General features: G+C 31.3%; 1 protein-coding gene across 1 annotated transcript in view; it reads right to left on the reverse strand.

The window, feature by feature from the left end:
- Positions 1-457: 457 nt before the first annotated feature.
- The window catches only part of LOC114341705 (insulin-like receptor), a 523,292-nt gene continuing 507,079 nt past the window's right edge, over positions 458-16,670 (reverse strand). Inside the window, exon 17 of the mRNA XM_050641373.1 lies at positions 458-2,704. Coding sequence (XP_050497330.1) covers positions 1,723-2,704 — 982 coding nt within the window. The 3' untranslated portion in view covers positions 458-1,722. The remainder of the gene's footprint in view (positions 2,705-16,670) is intronic.

A 16,670-nucleotide genomic window follows, 5' to 3' on the forward strand; every position in this document is an offset into this window, starting at 1 on the left:
CATCTACAAATACAATTCCCGCCGTCAAAAATCTTCGCGCCTCTCCAAATCGTCTTCGCGCTAATTCCCACTCCGCCACGTCATCGACAGCCACGTCAGTCACACCAGTCCACGGTATAAATGACCGCCCCAGCGTCAGCAACAACAGTATTGCAGTGAGTAGTGAAGTAGTGAGTAGTGAGTGTAGTGTCTGGAGCCTCAGGAGACTGAGACCCCGGAAGCCCTGAAGATGACGTCAGAGAGGACGTCGAAAGCTCGGCCTAGAAACCAACGACGCGGTTCAACCCGGAAGCCTGGTGAGTTTAATTTTAATATTAATTCTTTTGTTGATATTGATTTTAGCTTTAAGTTTCATTGTATTAACCGCGGAAACCTTTCCGAACATATATATATATATATATATATATATATATATATATATATATATATATATATATATATATATATATATATATACAATATATATATATATATAATTCGCAATAATCTCAAGTCTGATATACTTCTGTCTTTTATTGTCACATTAGAATCTTTTACATGGGTTGACGTTTATAACTCCGCATAATCAATTTTTTTATGGGAAGGATAATAACTATATTTAAATAACTAAACTGATAAAGGATGTAAATTATTTAAAGAAGTTAATAATCTAGTCAAAAGTAATAAAATTACACAAAAAAAACAAGTAAGGACTAAACTTAATCACTGATTTTATTTTAAATCAGATTTTACTTATTTTTTTATAAATTTTTTTAAGAATGGCGTAAAACAGTGGAAGCTATTAGCAAAAAGTCTTCAAAATTACAAATGTTTTAATGTTTAATTTTTAATTTAATTTTTTATTATTCCTTATTTACACCTGAACTAGTATGGAAAACTCTTTGATAGTATTGGCCATTGTTAGAAAATTTTAATAAACGTCCCGACATATTAGTTTTATAATTTAATTGTACGTCCTTCAACAAAAAGTAGAAATATACAGAGTACAGGGTAATTCACGTGAGTTTAGCGCTACCTGTACCATTTTTCCTATGGGACATCCCGTACAATTTTAAATTTTTAACAGCTCCTTAATAAACTGACATCAAACAACATTTATGGTCTGTGCGAATAATACAGGATAAAATTGTGAAATAATCAAATAATATTACATTTATTTAAATATTGATAATCATTTTAATTTGTCCAACAGACCCATTCAAATAAATTAATAATTTAATATGTTTATTTAAAAAAAATGACAATAATTTTAAAATTACTAAAAAAGTAATTTCATATAAGTCCTATTATATATTTATATACATATTATGTAGTATGGAAATATAATTATTTGTGGCCATATTTTAGAAAAATTATAATAAACGCAAGAATATGTCAATTTTTGAACGTATTTGTACGTCCTTTGAACAAAATTATAAATATACAGGGTGATTCATATACTATTACTAGTTATATATACAGGGTGTTTCAATAGGAAACGGAAATACTTGAATGGTGAATAGAGGTCACTGAGGCGGATCCAGATGTACTGAGTATAATAATAAATTTATTGTGACCTTGAAACAACACTCTGTATAATTTGACCGCTAGTTGGAACAAACCTATATATAAAATAAATTTTATTAGTTTAGTTATTTAAAGAGTGGCCGATCTTCCCAGTGAAAAGAATTAAATTGGATTCTGTTTAGCAGGTGTCAGTGGATCCTTAATAGTGATATGTGGTTAGCATTGAGTCGTTGCTGCACCATTTGTGGGACATCCACTCACGTAACCATTGGCAGTAGTCATGATTCCTTCACTTTCCGAAATGCTTGGAAACTGATGATGTGTATTTATATCAAGTTCATCAGAATCATTAGAATTCGAAGGCAGATATCCTTTCAGTCGCTCAGCTACGTGTCTCAAGGGAGTTGTCTGATCATCCTGACTAGGTGATGGTGTATGTCTGGATGCTCTGGCTTCAACTCCAGCAGGGCTATGGTAGAAAGACACCTCTGAGAATACAGGAGAAGAGTCTTCCAATAAAAGCTGACAGAGTTTCAAGAAAGTAGGTCTCGAGGATGGTTTATGCTGCCAGCAATACCTCATTAGGGTATATAATTTGTCTGGACAATTTTCAGGCCTTTCCATTACGCCTCCATCGATGACATAACGTAACACTTGATCATTGGCAAGACCTTGGTAGGGCTGTGATGCTAACGTAGCCATTTCCCATAACACAACACCGTAACTCCAAACATCACTGTAACTTGTGAATACACCATCCTTAAGACTTTCAGGTGCCATCCATCTAACTGGTAGCAATCCTTTGGTCCCTTTTCGATAGTAATCAGTCTCATATATATCTCTGGTCATTCCAAAATCTCCTATTTTTACGACCAGATCTTCAGAAACCATACAGTTTCTAGCTGCCAAGTCCCTATGAACAAACTTTTTGGCTGAAAGATAAGCCATTCCATCAGCAATTTCTATAGCCATCTGTAAAATCTGTTTCAAGGATGGTGGATGTTTTATTAAAGCTGAGTTGTAATTTTCCATGTCTGGTCTGTGGGATCGAAGATAGGACTTTAGATCACCATTAGCCATTAATTCCATAATGACTAAAGTAGGTTGGCCTTCAGATACAACCCCCAGTAACCTAACTACATGAGTTGTATCAAAAGCTTTCATTACAGATGCCTCATTAAGGAATTCTAAACGTTCCCTAAAAAAAATAAGATTTTAATAGAATAAATAAAAAAACTTAACAAACAGATATTACTCAGAAGTAAAAACTAACAGCCAAAGAGGCAGTAGTTCAAAGTAATTCAAACATTTAATATATTCAAAATTTTAATATATGCAGCAATCAAACACACACAATTATTTGTGTTTCATTTATCGCACACTTTAGTGAAAACATTTTTTACACAATATTGTTCTGAAACTATTTTCTTGTGGCATCTTATAGCAATTTACAATTTTTGGTGGGAATAAGCCACAATTTTACTTTAAAACTAAGTTTATTTTGACGTCTAGATTTCCACATCCAAAATCGCTTTCGAAGTACAAAACATTAATAAATCAAATAAATCTTGTTTTTGTTACTTTGTAAAAAATTCTTCTAATAATTTAATTTTATCTGACTTATTCACATTGACAATTCAGACATATTATATTATACATTTTAAAGTAAACAACTTTAAAATGATATTGCCAATATTTATGATTTGCGTTCCTGGGACGACTTGTATTGGAAGATTACATAAAATCAACTTTAAAAAGGCAACCACATGCAAGGATATAGTAAAATTCTCCTGTTAATGATCCTATAGTATGTAGTATACCATGAGGAAAAAAGCCTCGTGATACTATCCTGACATTGGTCTTACAATTAGTTTACTCTCAAAATTACAACCAAACTCTGATTTTATATGTATGTTATTTTAAAACACAAATGATGTATCCTTGATATATTATTGGTTTACTAATAGTGATATTTTCTTTCCATTGATTTCTTTTTTTAATATGGGACACCAGATCATCTGCATTTTGTCGAGGAACTTGCAACGCAAGTGTTAATTTTGAGAATAAACTAAATGTAAGACCAAATACTTACCATATCTCTTGTTATATACTCAGGATAGTATCATGAGGTTTTTTTTTGGGTTTTCTTGGGCTCATGATTGTCCTCATGAATTTTACTGTCAAAATTGCATTTGGTTGTCTTTTTAAAGACAAACCACATTCTATGATTTTTCTGACGGATATTCTTAAGTTAAAAGTTGATTTCGTCTAATCGAATGAACTATCTTCCGATAAAGTCGTCCCAGGAAAGCAATTCATAAATATAGGCAATATCATTTTAAAGTCATCTGCTTTAAAATGTATAATAGTCCAGGGCGCATCTGTTTTGAGATGGACGTTGAGAGGTGACTCAAATTGTTTTGCAGAAATTGCTTGAAAATAACTCAAATAATAATATTTGATTTATCCTCCCACTCAAAATGGTCCGGAACATTGTTTAAATCAGGGGTCTCCAAACTTTCCAGCCTTAGGGCCATACTGATTACTCCTGTAAGTTCCGAGGGCCAAGATGGCAACACTGCATATTATTAATTTTCCTGTATTTAATTTTTTCCCGTAAAATAACGAATAATTTAATTTTTTGTAAGTGTGGTAAGCTGTCAACATTATTAAGTATGTCAAATATTCACCTATTTTTGATATATTTTAATTTAATACAAGGTAGACATAAACAAACAAAATATTTCCACCAGTGGAAATCTCCAATCTCTCCCGAGATTGTCCACTAATAACATAATTATTCTTTCTACTATTTTTCAACGCCATCGTTAGAAATTGTCACAAACACACTTAACTATCCGAAATAATAAGAAGTCTGAAAAATAATAGCCGCAAATCACTTAAGTGTTACGCCCCTGATAACTGGGAGGAGACTAAAGACCCCACCTAAGCCAGTAAGCAATTTTGGGTTTGTGCGCTCCGCCAAGTTAGCTGGCGATGACAATAGTGGCGTAACTACAAGTCAGTTCCTATGAAACTGTTGTGAAATAAAATAGGGCGTACCTCCTTAAAACAAGTTTGTGCGTGTAACAGTATTTTGATTTGATTTGAATTGTTGCTTTTGTGTGTGATTTAGTAGAATGGAAAAGAAGCGAAAAAATGATAGTGAATGCAGAAAATTCAAAGATCAGTGGAACATTCAGTATTTCGTAATTGAGTCCAGTAACAAGGCGCTATGTTTGATTTGCAATGAAAGCATAGCCGTTCTCAAAGAATATAACATGAAACGTCATTATGAAACAAAACATTCTCAAAATTACTCAAAATATACAGGAATTGTGCGGACAGAAAAATTCGAAGCTTTGAAGTGCGGATTGAAATCGCAGCAATCTTTATTTACAAAAGTCAAAACTGAACAAGAGGCGGCAACTCGTGCCAGCTTTCGTGTGGCTCTTGAAATTGCAAAACGTGGAAAACCATTCACCGATGGAGAAATGATCAAGGAATGCATAATTGCAGTAGTCGAAGAAATGTGCCCTGAAAAAGTAAATTTATTAAAAACTGTCAGTATGTCAGCAAACACTGTGGCTCGAAGGGTACAAAACATCGCTGAAAATATATCCTCTCAACTGTTCGACAAAAATGGACATGTTGAGTGGTTTTCTTTGGCCTTGGATGAGTCAACGGATGTGTCAGATACTGCTCAGGTGTTGATTTATATTAGAGGAGTAGATAAAAGCTATGAAGTGCACGAAGAACTTCTTGATATGTATAGTATTCATGGCACAACTACTGGTATCGATATTTTTAAAGGAGTTGAAATGGCCATTAATAAAAAGAACCTTCGATGGAAAAACTTGAAATGTATTACAACTGATGGAGGCAAAAACATGAGTGGGAAAGATAAAGGAGTGGTCGCTCTTGTGTCAAAGGCTGTAGAAAATGACGGCGGCTCAAAACCATTAGTCTTACATTGTATCATTCATCAGATTTTTCAGAATCCTTTTGATGCTGACATTGAAACCCTAGCCCCGGAACTTCAAATGGAAATGATTGATCTTCAGTGCAGTGATATAATTAAGAACAAATATGAAAACTCATCTTTGTTGGAATTTTATAAGAGTCTTCCACTGACACAATTTGATAATTTGCATAAATTTGCTCGTGGGCTGTTTTCCGTTTTTGGTACTACTTATTTGTGTGAGAAAACCTTCTCCAAAATGAAGTACACAAAAAATGTATACAGATCTAAATTAACTGACGAGCATCTTAAATCTCTTTTAATAATTGGTACAAGTAAAATTAGTCCACAACTACAAACTATTGTCGGTGGAAAATCTCAATTACATACATCTCATTAGCATTTCATATGTCATGTTTGTTATAAGGTATGTGTTGTTCATTACTTACAATGTATAAAATGTTAGTTGGATTCATTTCAATAATTTGTTAGTTATTATATGCTGAAGTTAAATTTACTGCATAAATTATACATGTCTTTACTCATTACCATTCTGTGTTTCTTTATCCAACTTATCACAAACATTTTATTTGCTATAAAAAATATTAAGGAGTTTTCAAGTATGTCTCCGCGGGCCGGACAAAATCTGTCTGCGGGCCGGATGTGGCCCTCGGGCCGTAGTTTGGAGACCCCTGGTTTAAATAATCAAAATGTCAAAATATGAAAGAAAAATTCGATTTTTGAAGTTATTCTTCTTTAGGCGCGATGCGATTGAGAGTAAAATTTCATAAATCTGCGCGCATGCGCACACAGACAGTAATAGTTCGTTGCTAATCTTTCAAGATAGGTATGTATGTATCTGTATCAGCGCAAATAAGTCATTAAAAGAATATAGTAGTGTTTTTAGTAAATGTATTATTTATTATAATTTTTGGATTTGTCTTTCTCTGTAGTAAGATAATAAAATATTATGTAGGTATAACATTTTTATATGTCTATTTGTCACCGTGTTGTGTAATTATATCCGAAACTTACGTGTCATTTAAAGAAGCTCGGTGGCGTAGTTGGTAGAGCATTGGGTCAGTGATTGGAAGGTCGCACCGGTCGCGGGTTCCAATCCTGGGCGATTCATATATTTTAATTTTTGGTTGTTTTAATAAAAATTTTTTGAAAGTGGTATATAAGAAAGTTAGTTTAATATTTAAATAAAATACAAATAACCTGTTAAGTATATTTACTTCGTTGAAATTATATAATAGAAGAATAACTTCTTACGTCCGTACAAAGTACACACACATTTTTTTTTATTGGTTTTTTGATTATAATTTTAAAACTGTTCATTTCTGAGAAAAGTTGTACTGACATAAAAGTTGCGTAATTAAATTTCCGACAATATAGAATTGGTTAAAAATTTAAAAAATAGTCACCCTTGTTGCAAAATAGGAATAATTGCGAAAAAAGGCATACAAAAATAAGTATTCGCATTTCACGTTTTTCAACCATTTATGCTACACTTAGGACCTTCATATTTTACCCAGAAAAACTTTATGATATAGTAAAACAACACTGTAAATTTCATTAAGATTGGTGTAATAGATTTTGCAAAATAAATTTTGCAATCCAGCTTTCGCAAAAAAAAATTCATTTTTTTAAAATGTTGCAGGACTGAAAATAAAGCAGATAGCAAGTTGAATTTTTTTTGTTTATAGAAGTGTACTGTACCTTTCATTTACAATTTGCAAAATTAAAAACGATTAATTACCACGGCGTCAGGAAATTTTTTAAATAAACATTAATTTTTGGTGCTACGCGCAGGACAGAGGTGTTCGATTCACACAAGTTGATTTCCACTAAAATTTCTTCCGATCTTTATCTAATATATTATTTTCTTACTCTATATTTTGCTGTATTTTAATATTTTAATTCCACAAAAATCAAACTAATTTTATTATTGTTTGTGAAATATTGTTTAAACAATTGCATATGTTACAAATAATAAACTTTTATACTCGTAAGTAAAAATATATGAACAAAGAAAGTTTTTGCTAAAAAAAGTGTTATTTCAAAGGATAGAGTATGTGTTTTTATTTTGCAATAAACAAATTTATTTATTTATATCGAAATGTAATAAAAATTAAAATGTATCAATCATTACCAAAGGTCATTGGAATGCCCAATCAGAGCAAACTATCCGCTGTCCTGCGCGTAGCACCAATAATTAATGTTTATTTAAAAAAATTCCTGACGCCGTGGTAGTTAATCGATTTTAATTTTGCGAATTGTAAATGAAAGGTACAGTACAGTTCTATAAGAAAAAAAAATTCAACTTGCTATCTGCTTTATTTTCAGTCCTGTAACGCTATCTGTTTTATTTTTAATAATATAATATAATTATAATTATTTTAAATATAATTATTTTAAAAACCAGTATGACTCAATTCTTGATCTGTGTTTCTCTGATACTTATTTAAATCTAAAAAAAGGGGAAGCTTTAATGACGTGTGACAGGTATCATCCCTCACTTGAAGCATTAATATTATTTGATAATCAATATATCAGTTTGGAAACTAATATTTGTTACTTTCACAAGGCGGATTATGGTGCCTTGAATAAGTATTTGCTTCAGATCAAATGACATTTTAGATGCTTTTTATTCCATTATTTGGAACGCAATTGAACTTTTTGTACCAAAGATATTTGTAAAAAGATCGAATTTTCCTGTTTGGTTCTCATCTGAACTTAAGAGTAAAGTCATTGCCAAAAAGATTGCGCATAAAAAATATAAAACTACAAATAAGTATCACCACTATATTGAATTTAAAAAATTGAGAGATGAATGCTCATCACTCATTAGGCAGTCTTACAATGCTTACGTTTCAAAGATGGAAGTGAGAATGAATGAGAACGCTGGTGAATTTTGGAAGTTCATCAAAAATAAAACCAACGGACATGGTGCTCTCCCTGGCTCTATGTTTCTAGGTGAGGAAAGTGAGAATGACAAACAAAAAATAACAGAGTTGTTTGCGAAACATTTTGGTACTGTATACAGCACTTTTAATGGTAAATCTCTGGATAACCTGGAGAGTAATGAAATTTTCTCACAACAGCTGGAGGTGGAAATTAGTAACCTCGAAGTCACTTTTGACAATTTACTGAATGTGTTGTTGTCATTAAATGTCAATAAAGGGACTGGCCCTGATTTGATACCGAATTTGTTCCTAAGAGAAAGTGCAGTGTCCTTGTGTGAACCATTAGTATATGTTCTTAATAAATCTCTCCAGACGGGAATTTTCCCGAACAGATGGAAACATTCCTTTGTGTGTCCTATTTTCAAGGCAGGAGATCATAGTGATATCAAAAATTATCGGCCAGTTTGTATTCAGTCAGCCTTATCTAAAGTATTTGAAAAAATGGTTTTGCCAAGTTTGGATAATTGTTTTAGGAACATTATTACGAACAACCAACATGAATTTGTAGGCGGACGTTCTACTCTCACTAACCTCTTTTTGTATATCGTTAGTATAGGTACAGCAATGGAAGAGGGTTACGAGGTGCACTCTATATACACCGATTTCAGTACGGCCTTTGATCTACTAGATCATACTGTCTTAATTACAAAGCTGAGAAACTTTGGTATCACTGGTTCTTTATTAGCTTGGTTTACTTCGTATTTGCAAGGAAGAACATTGCAAGTAAGATCAGCAGGATGTGTTTCTAATGGTTTTGAAGCCGTGTCAGGGGTTCCGCAGGGTTCCCATTTGGGTCCTAAGCTTTTTCTGTTGGTAAATGATATTGGTAGGAACTTTAAATCTGAATATCTGATACATATTTGCAGACGACTTAAAGATATTTAAATGCATTAGGTCAGAATCTGATTGTGAGGGTTTGCAGAGAGACTTGGATTCTTTAGTACATTGGTGTCAGGAAAATAATCTTAGGTTGAATGCTTCGAAATGCTCATATATTATTTTTTCACGTAATAAGACCACCAGTCAGTGATTTTAAATACAAGAGAGGAGATGTGGATCTATCTAGGGTTCAGGTAATTAAGGATTTAGGTGTGTTACTGGATAGTAAGCTAAGTTTCGTGGACCATTATGATGCCATTATTGCGCGTGCTAATCGGACATTAGGGTTAGTCATCAGAATGTCATATGATTTTAATAATTTGTTTGTAATTGTGAGATTGTTTTTGAGTTATGTTCGTTCATTACTAGAGTATTGTTCAGTGATTTGGAGTCCAAGTTATGAGAATCACAAATATCGAATTGAATCGATGCAAAATAAATTCGTTAGATATCTGCGGTATAGATTAGGTACTAGAGGAATGCAATTGAATTCCAGTCAGGTCATGCAGATGTTTCATTTGCACCGTCTAGAGGATCGCAGGCGATACTTTGACCTTAATTTCGTATTTAAGGTGTTAAATGGTATTATTGTTTCACCTAGTATTCTGGGTCGAATAGATTTTTATGTTCCAGCTAGGAATTTGAGAAGATGTCCCTTGCTATCCGCTAAATCGTGCAATACACGTCATGCAGAAAATATGCCTTTAAATAGAATTGTTTCTAGTGTAAATGAGTTTCCAAATATAGACTTTATGGGAGTCACACTAAATGCTTTTAAAAGGACTATTTCACGTGAATTATTTTAATTTGATTTTATTTAGTTTAAGCTTAGTTTAATTGTAAGTAATGTAAGTTAACTTGTGTTAAATGTTTAATTTTGACTTTTAATTTTAATTGTAAAATGGAGTTTTCCGTCAATAAATATTAATTTAATTTAATTTAATTTTCAGTCCTGTAACATTTTGAAAAAACGAATTTTTTTGCGAAAGCTGGATTGCAAAATTTATTTTGCAAAATCTATTGAACCGATCTTAATGAAATTTACAGTATTGTTTTACTGTATCATAAAGTTTTTCTGGGTGAAATATGAAGGTCCTAAGTGTAGCATAAATGGTTGAAAAACGTAAAATGCGAATACTTGTTTTTGTATGGTTTTTTCGCAATTATTGCTATTTTGCAACAAGGGTGACTATTTTTTAAATTTTTAACCAATTCTATATTGTAGGAAATTTAATTACGCAACTTTTATGTCAGTACAACTTTTCTCGGAAATGAATACTTTTAAAGTTATAATCAAAAAACGAAGAAAAAAATCGATTTTTTCCTTCATTTTTTGACATTTTGATTATTTAAACAATGTTCCGGACCTTTTTGAGAGGGAGGATAACTCAAATATTATTATTTGAGTTATTTTCAAGCAATTTCTGCAAAAAAAATTTGAGTCACTTCTCAATGTCCAAATGTATTAATATTTTTACAGATGCGCCCTGGTCTGTAATATATGTCTGAATTGTCAATATGAGTCAGAAAAAATTAAGTTATTTTTTACCAAAGTAACAAAAACAAAATTTGGTTAATTTATTAATGTTTTTTGTATTTTGATAACGATTTCCGAAGTGGAAATCGAAACGGCAAAAACTTCAAGTAAAATCATTTTAAAGTAAAATTGGTGCTTATTTTCGCCAAAAATAGTAAATTGCATGCTTACACAAATTTTTTCATCTTCTTTCTCAAAATCCTTAGTGCGCTTCAGAGCGTCGAATGTAGGGTTCCGCCTCTTATCCATTTCTTCCATGCACTTCTATTGGTGGTAAGGTTCTTCATGTCTCTTATAGTCATGTCTCTCTTTTCACCTATATTATGGATTTGGTCCAACAATGTCTTCTTCGGTCTTCCCTTTCTTCTTTTGTTTCCCATTTTGGATTCATGTACCTTCTTTGTTAGTATATTTTGCTCCATTCGCTCTATGTGGCCAAACTAGTTCAATTGTTTATTTTGGATCTTTCTCATTATCGGTTCTTGCTCCAGCGGTCCTTTTATCTTCATTTCTAAATATTTCAAATTTCGTAACTCCAGCTATTCTTCTCATGTATTTCATCTCGGTCGCGTTTATTATGTTTCTTTTGCACAATCCAAGATTCCGCCCCGTATGCTGTTATATAATCTGAGTTTAGTTTTGTTATCTATTTCTGATTTCCCAAAAATTGTATTATTTCATGAATTATACACGGAAGTAGCCTTCTTCTCTCCAGTTTATTACTTATTGATATGTCTGTTTTTCCATCATTATATTTCCCAAATATTCAAAAGTAAATACTTGTTCTATTACTTGTTCCTTTACTATTATGTTGGTATTCCTTTCTTTTTTCTCATCTTCATTTATTATCTAAGTTTTGTTATATTGAGATTCATTTCCATTTTTAAGTACTGTATCTCTTTTTGCTAAATGTCTATTAGTTTTTGAATTTTTTCTACTGTGTCTGTGATTAAAGCTATATCATCAGTGTATAGAAGGTAGTTGATCGTTACTGCATTTAAGTTTTTGTATCCTACTATATACTGAAGGTTTCTTGTTTGATCTTTTTTATTTTTATTAAGGTATCCATGACTATTAAGGCGGGTTGACATTACTAGTGAATAACGAACGTGGCTTGCGCTTACGTATTTTCCCCCGTGCTATTGTTAGATATTTTATTATCTATTTTCAAACTCGAGCAGTACATTTGTATTTTAGCCTGATCAAAGAACAATCTGACCCCAAAAAAAATAAAGGAAGGATGAAAATTTGGGAATAGGTAGTTGAAATTGTCTATTATTATATAAGAAAAAGTTTACAATTCTACATCCCCTCCATTTTACAAAAATTGAGGGAAATACCCCCCTCTCGAAGATGAAAAAAAAAGAATGTGTGTGTACTTTGTACGCACGTAATAAGATATTCTTCTATTATATAATAGATAATTTAAACGAAGTAAATATACTTAAAAGGTTATTTGTACTTATTTTATTTAAAACTTTCAAACTTCCTTATCTACCACTTTCAAAACAGAAGAATATCTTCAAAAATTATATAATAATATACTTACAATCATAAAATCTATAAAAAAAAAATAAAAAAATAATAACTTGCTTGGGGCTTGAACCCACTTCACGTCTACCGCGCCGTACGAAAGTTGACGCCATTTCAAACTGCACCAAACTCTCGTATACGTCATGTGGGAATATACACAAACTAAACGTTTACACCATAAATTTATATGAATTTAATAAAATTATTAGTTTGATTTTTGTCGAAATAAAATACAACAAAATATAGAGTAAGAAAACGATATATGAGATGAAATTTGTAGAAAGTTTGTTCGTAATCAGATTATGTAAATTAAAGCATTGCCTACTAATAGGTAACTACATTATGTTGTTTACATTTTCCAAATAGATAGGTATTGAAACTATTAGGTATTTCCAACTGAAACATTTAGAATTACGTACCTGCGGCTTTTCAAAACTATTTAAAAAGTCACTATAATTATAAATTTGATTTTATTTCTGTCCACACATCAATAAAAACTAATATTATACAATATTTTTGTTTACCGATAACCTCCATATTGAACAATTATTGACAGATCATTTCAAAATTTCAACACCCAATCAGAGCCCGTATAACAACTAATACCATACTGTCGGTGTGCGCATGCGCGCGGATCAATCAAATTTTACCCTCAATCGATTCGCCGCTAAAGAAGAATATCTTCAAAAATACATTCAACATAAGACCGGAATTGGATAAAATGACTAGTTCTAAACCACTTTTCTTCTATAGAGTTTTTTCACTAAGTCAATACTTTTCGAGTTATTTGCGAGTGAATATGTTCATGTTTAACAAAATAAAACATATTTTTGGAGGGTTTTTCGGAGATAACTCAAAAAGTAAGTATTTTAGCGAAAAAAATATTCTTAGCAAAAATATAGCCCATAAAAATTGAAAAAAATGGTGTATACATGAGGTCTGTAGACACAGTAGAAGCAGAGTGGCAGCTAATGAAAAGTAGGTTCTTCTTCGTCAAATTCCAAATCGAATATTTCAATGTGAAATAACCCAAAAACGGAACACTTTTAGGGGAAAATTTATTTTAACTTTTTTAAAGTGTTTAAAAAAGGTTCATTTTCGTTTTTAAAAAAAACTTGTAATATTAAAATTAAGTGAATTACACTCAAAATATTGTTGTTCGCTTTTATTTTTTGCTAAAAAAATCGCGAAAATCACCCTCTAATTAGCATCACATACAGAGAGGTCCTAAATTATGGAATAAATTCATTTTCTCTAAAATGGACGACTATACAGAAAAATCCTTAAACAGGTCGATTTTTGTTTTTAAATTACAACTTTTTGACATATATTTCATACTAGTGATGTCATCCATCTGAGCGTGATGACGTAATCGATGATTTTTTTAAATGGGAATAGGGGTTGTGTGGCACCTCATTTGAAAGGGTTTTTCAATTCTCTATTCAGCAATATAAACAATAATATTATTTATACAGGGTGACCAAAAAATATTTTTTGAATTAAATTAATTGACGCAAAAAGAAGAATGTATGCAATTTATTTAACTCAAAATAACGCATAATTTATTTAACTCATTATAGTGCTGTCAGCAAATAAAAAAAAATATTTATTTGACAAATAAACACTTCTTTTCGCTTAAATTAAATCACAAACAACCTCCCACCTACCACTTGGCAGTTTGAACATTTAATTTAAGCGAAAAGCAAGGTTTATTTGCCAAATAAACATTTTTTTCTATTTTGTGACAGCGATAGAATGTATTTTGAGTTAAATAAATTGCATACATTCTTCTTTTTTCGTCAATTAATTTATTTCAAAAATTAATTTTTTGGTCACCCTGTATAAATAATGATATTAATGTTTGTATTACTGAATAGAGAATTGAACGCCCTTTCAAATGAGGTGCCACACGACCCCTATTCTCATTTAAAAAAAACATCGATTACGTCATCACGCTGAGATGGATGACATCACTAGTATGAAATATACGCCAAAAAGTTGTAATTTAAAAACAAAAATCGACCTGTTTCAGGATTTTTCTCTATAGTCGTCCATTTTAGAGAAAATGAATTTATTCCATAATTTAGAACCTCTCTGTATAAATTTTAACATTACCACTTCACAAGTTACTTTGTCATGTATTATTTATATGATCTATAAGTTTCATCGGTTCAAAGTGCTTCGTTCTGAAAAAGATGTAGTTAAAATGGCTTGAACGAGTAACTAATCACCAGTTTAGGCAAATTTTGAACAGCAATAGCATAACCAATTTTTGTCTAATAAGAAAACAAAAAATCAAAAATATTCAGAAAAGCAAAAGGTACATTTTATTACTCTTTGAGATTTTTGGTATTCCTAATTGTTTTTAAGTTAAATGTTTTATTTTAAACGCAATTTTTTTAAAACTGAACACTTTGAACCAATGAAACTTATAGATAATATAAAAAATACATAAGTAAAGTAACTTGTAAAGCGGTAACGATTAATTTTATTTGAGAAGCTAATTAAGGGGTGATTTTCGCCATTTTTTTACCAAAAAATATAAGGGACCAACAACATTTTGAGCATAACTTACTTACTTCTGTTAGAAGTTTTTTTTAAAAAACAAAAATAAACCTTTTTTTAAACACTTTAAAAAAGTTGAATGAAATTTGAATGAAAGTTGAATGAAAAATGAATTTTCCCCCAAAAGTGCTCCATTTTTTGGTTATTTCACATTGAAATATTCGATTTGGAATTTGACGAAGAAGAACCTACATTTCATTAGCTGCAACTCTGCTTCTACTGGCTCTGCAGACCTCACGCATTTTTGAAACTACAATGAAATGAAATCTACAAATATACAAATGAAACCTACACCATTTTGTTCAGTTTTTTATAAGCTATATTTTTACTAAGAATATTTTTTTCGCTAAAATACTTACTTTTTGAGTTATCTCCGAAAAACCGTCCAAAAACAGTTTTTTTTTTGGTAAAAAATGAACACATTCACTCGCAAATAACTCGAAAAGTAATGACTTAGTAAAAAAAACTCTATAGAACAAAAGTTACTTAGAATTAGTCATTTTATCCAATTCCGGACTTATTTTGAACGTATATTTTTTCACCACGTATTTTCCAATTTTTGTAATAGTAAATGTAGAATTGTAAACTTTTTCTTATATAATAATAGACAATTTTAACTACCTATTCCCAAATTGTTATCCTTTCTTTATTTTTTTGGAGGTTTTCGTAAAATTTTGCGTTCCCTGATCGGGCTATTTATGCAATGCATAGATACAAATGTACTGCTCGAGTTTGAAAATAGATAATAAAATATCTAACAATAGCACGGGCAAAATACGTAAGCGTGAGCCACGTTCGTTATTCACTATGGTTTGTTTTTTAACCAAGAGGAGTGATTCAAATTTACCGCGCTGTATTGCTTGTTTGTAATTGGTCCAACCGCAGGCAAGTTTACTCCACTGTTATAAAATTTTGACACTAATGACATTTATCAAATTTTGACACTAGTGACATTTCATAGGTTAATTAAGTTATATCGGCGATGTTTGTGTTTTCTGTGTTATTCCTTTAATTTTTAGATTGTTAGTCTGCTTTTGTATAGAAAGCAGTTGTTTTTGGAACTCTTTAGCGACGTGTTAATTTAATATAATATTTATGGATTACCGTTGAGGGCCGACTAGATCAACAAAAAAAGAAGATGTATTTGATTATTATTCTAGTGATTTTCTTGGGTGTGAATCTGTCTTTTTAGTTTACTCCTCCTGGTTAAAAAATAAACTATAGTAATGTCAACCCGTCTTTAAAAATAGTACAGGACTTAGTCCCTCTCCTTGTTTAATTCCCTTATCCCATTTAAATGTATCTCGATCTTTCCCCATTTATTTGTACTTGGCCTTCTACTTCTATATATATCTTTCATGACTTTTTATCATCTTTTTGGGTATACATATACATATTATAATTTTCCAGTATTTTCCACATTATTTCTGTTTATTGTATCAAATGCCGCCTTCAGATCAACGAACAAGAAATAGTTCATCCCCTTTCCGGCATTGTTTCTTTATTATATTCCTTATAATATATTATGTTATCGTTTGTTTGAAGGTTTGATCTGAATGCAGCCTGTTCGTCTCCCATTTCTGTCCCTATTACTGATCTTAGGCGCTTTTCTATAATTCTGATATATACCTTGAAACCGACCGATGACAAGCATATTGCTCTATAATTCTCGCATTCATTATGTTGTCCTTTTTTGTATATTGGTAGAACTATGTTTTTG

The sequence above is a fragment of the Diabrotica virgifera genome, chromosome 10 (genome assembly GCF_917563875.1).
Source record: "Diabrotica virgifera virgifera chromosome 10, PGI_DIABVI_V3a".
NCBI lineage: Eukaryota > Metazoa > Arthropoda > Insecta > Coleoptera > Chrysomelidae > Diabrotica > Diabrotica virgifera.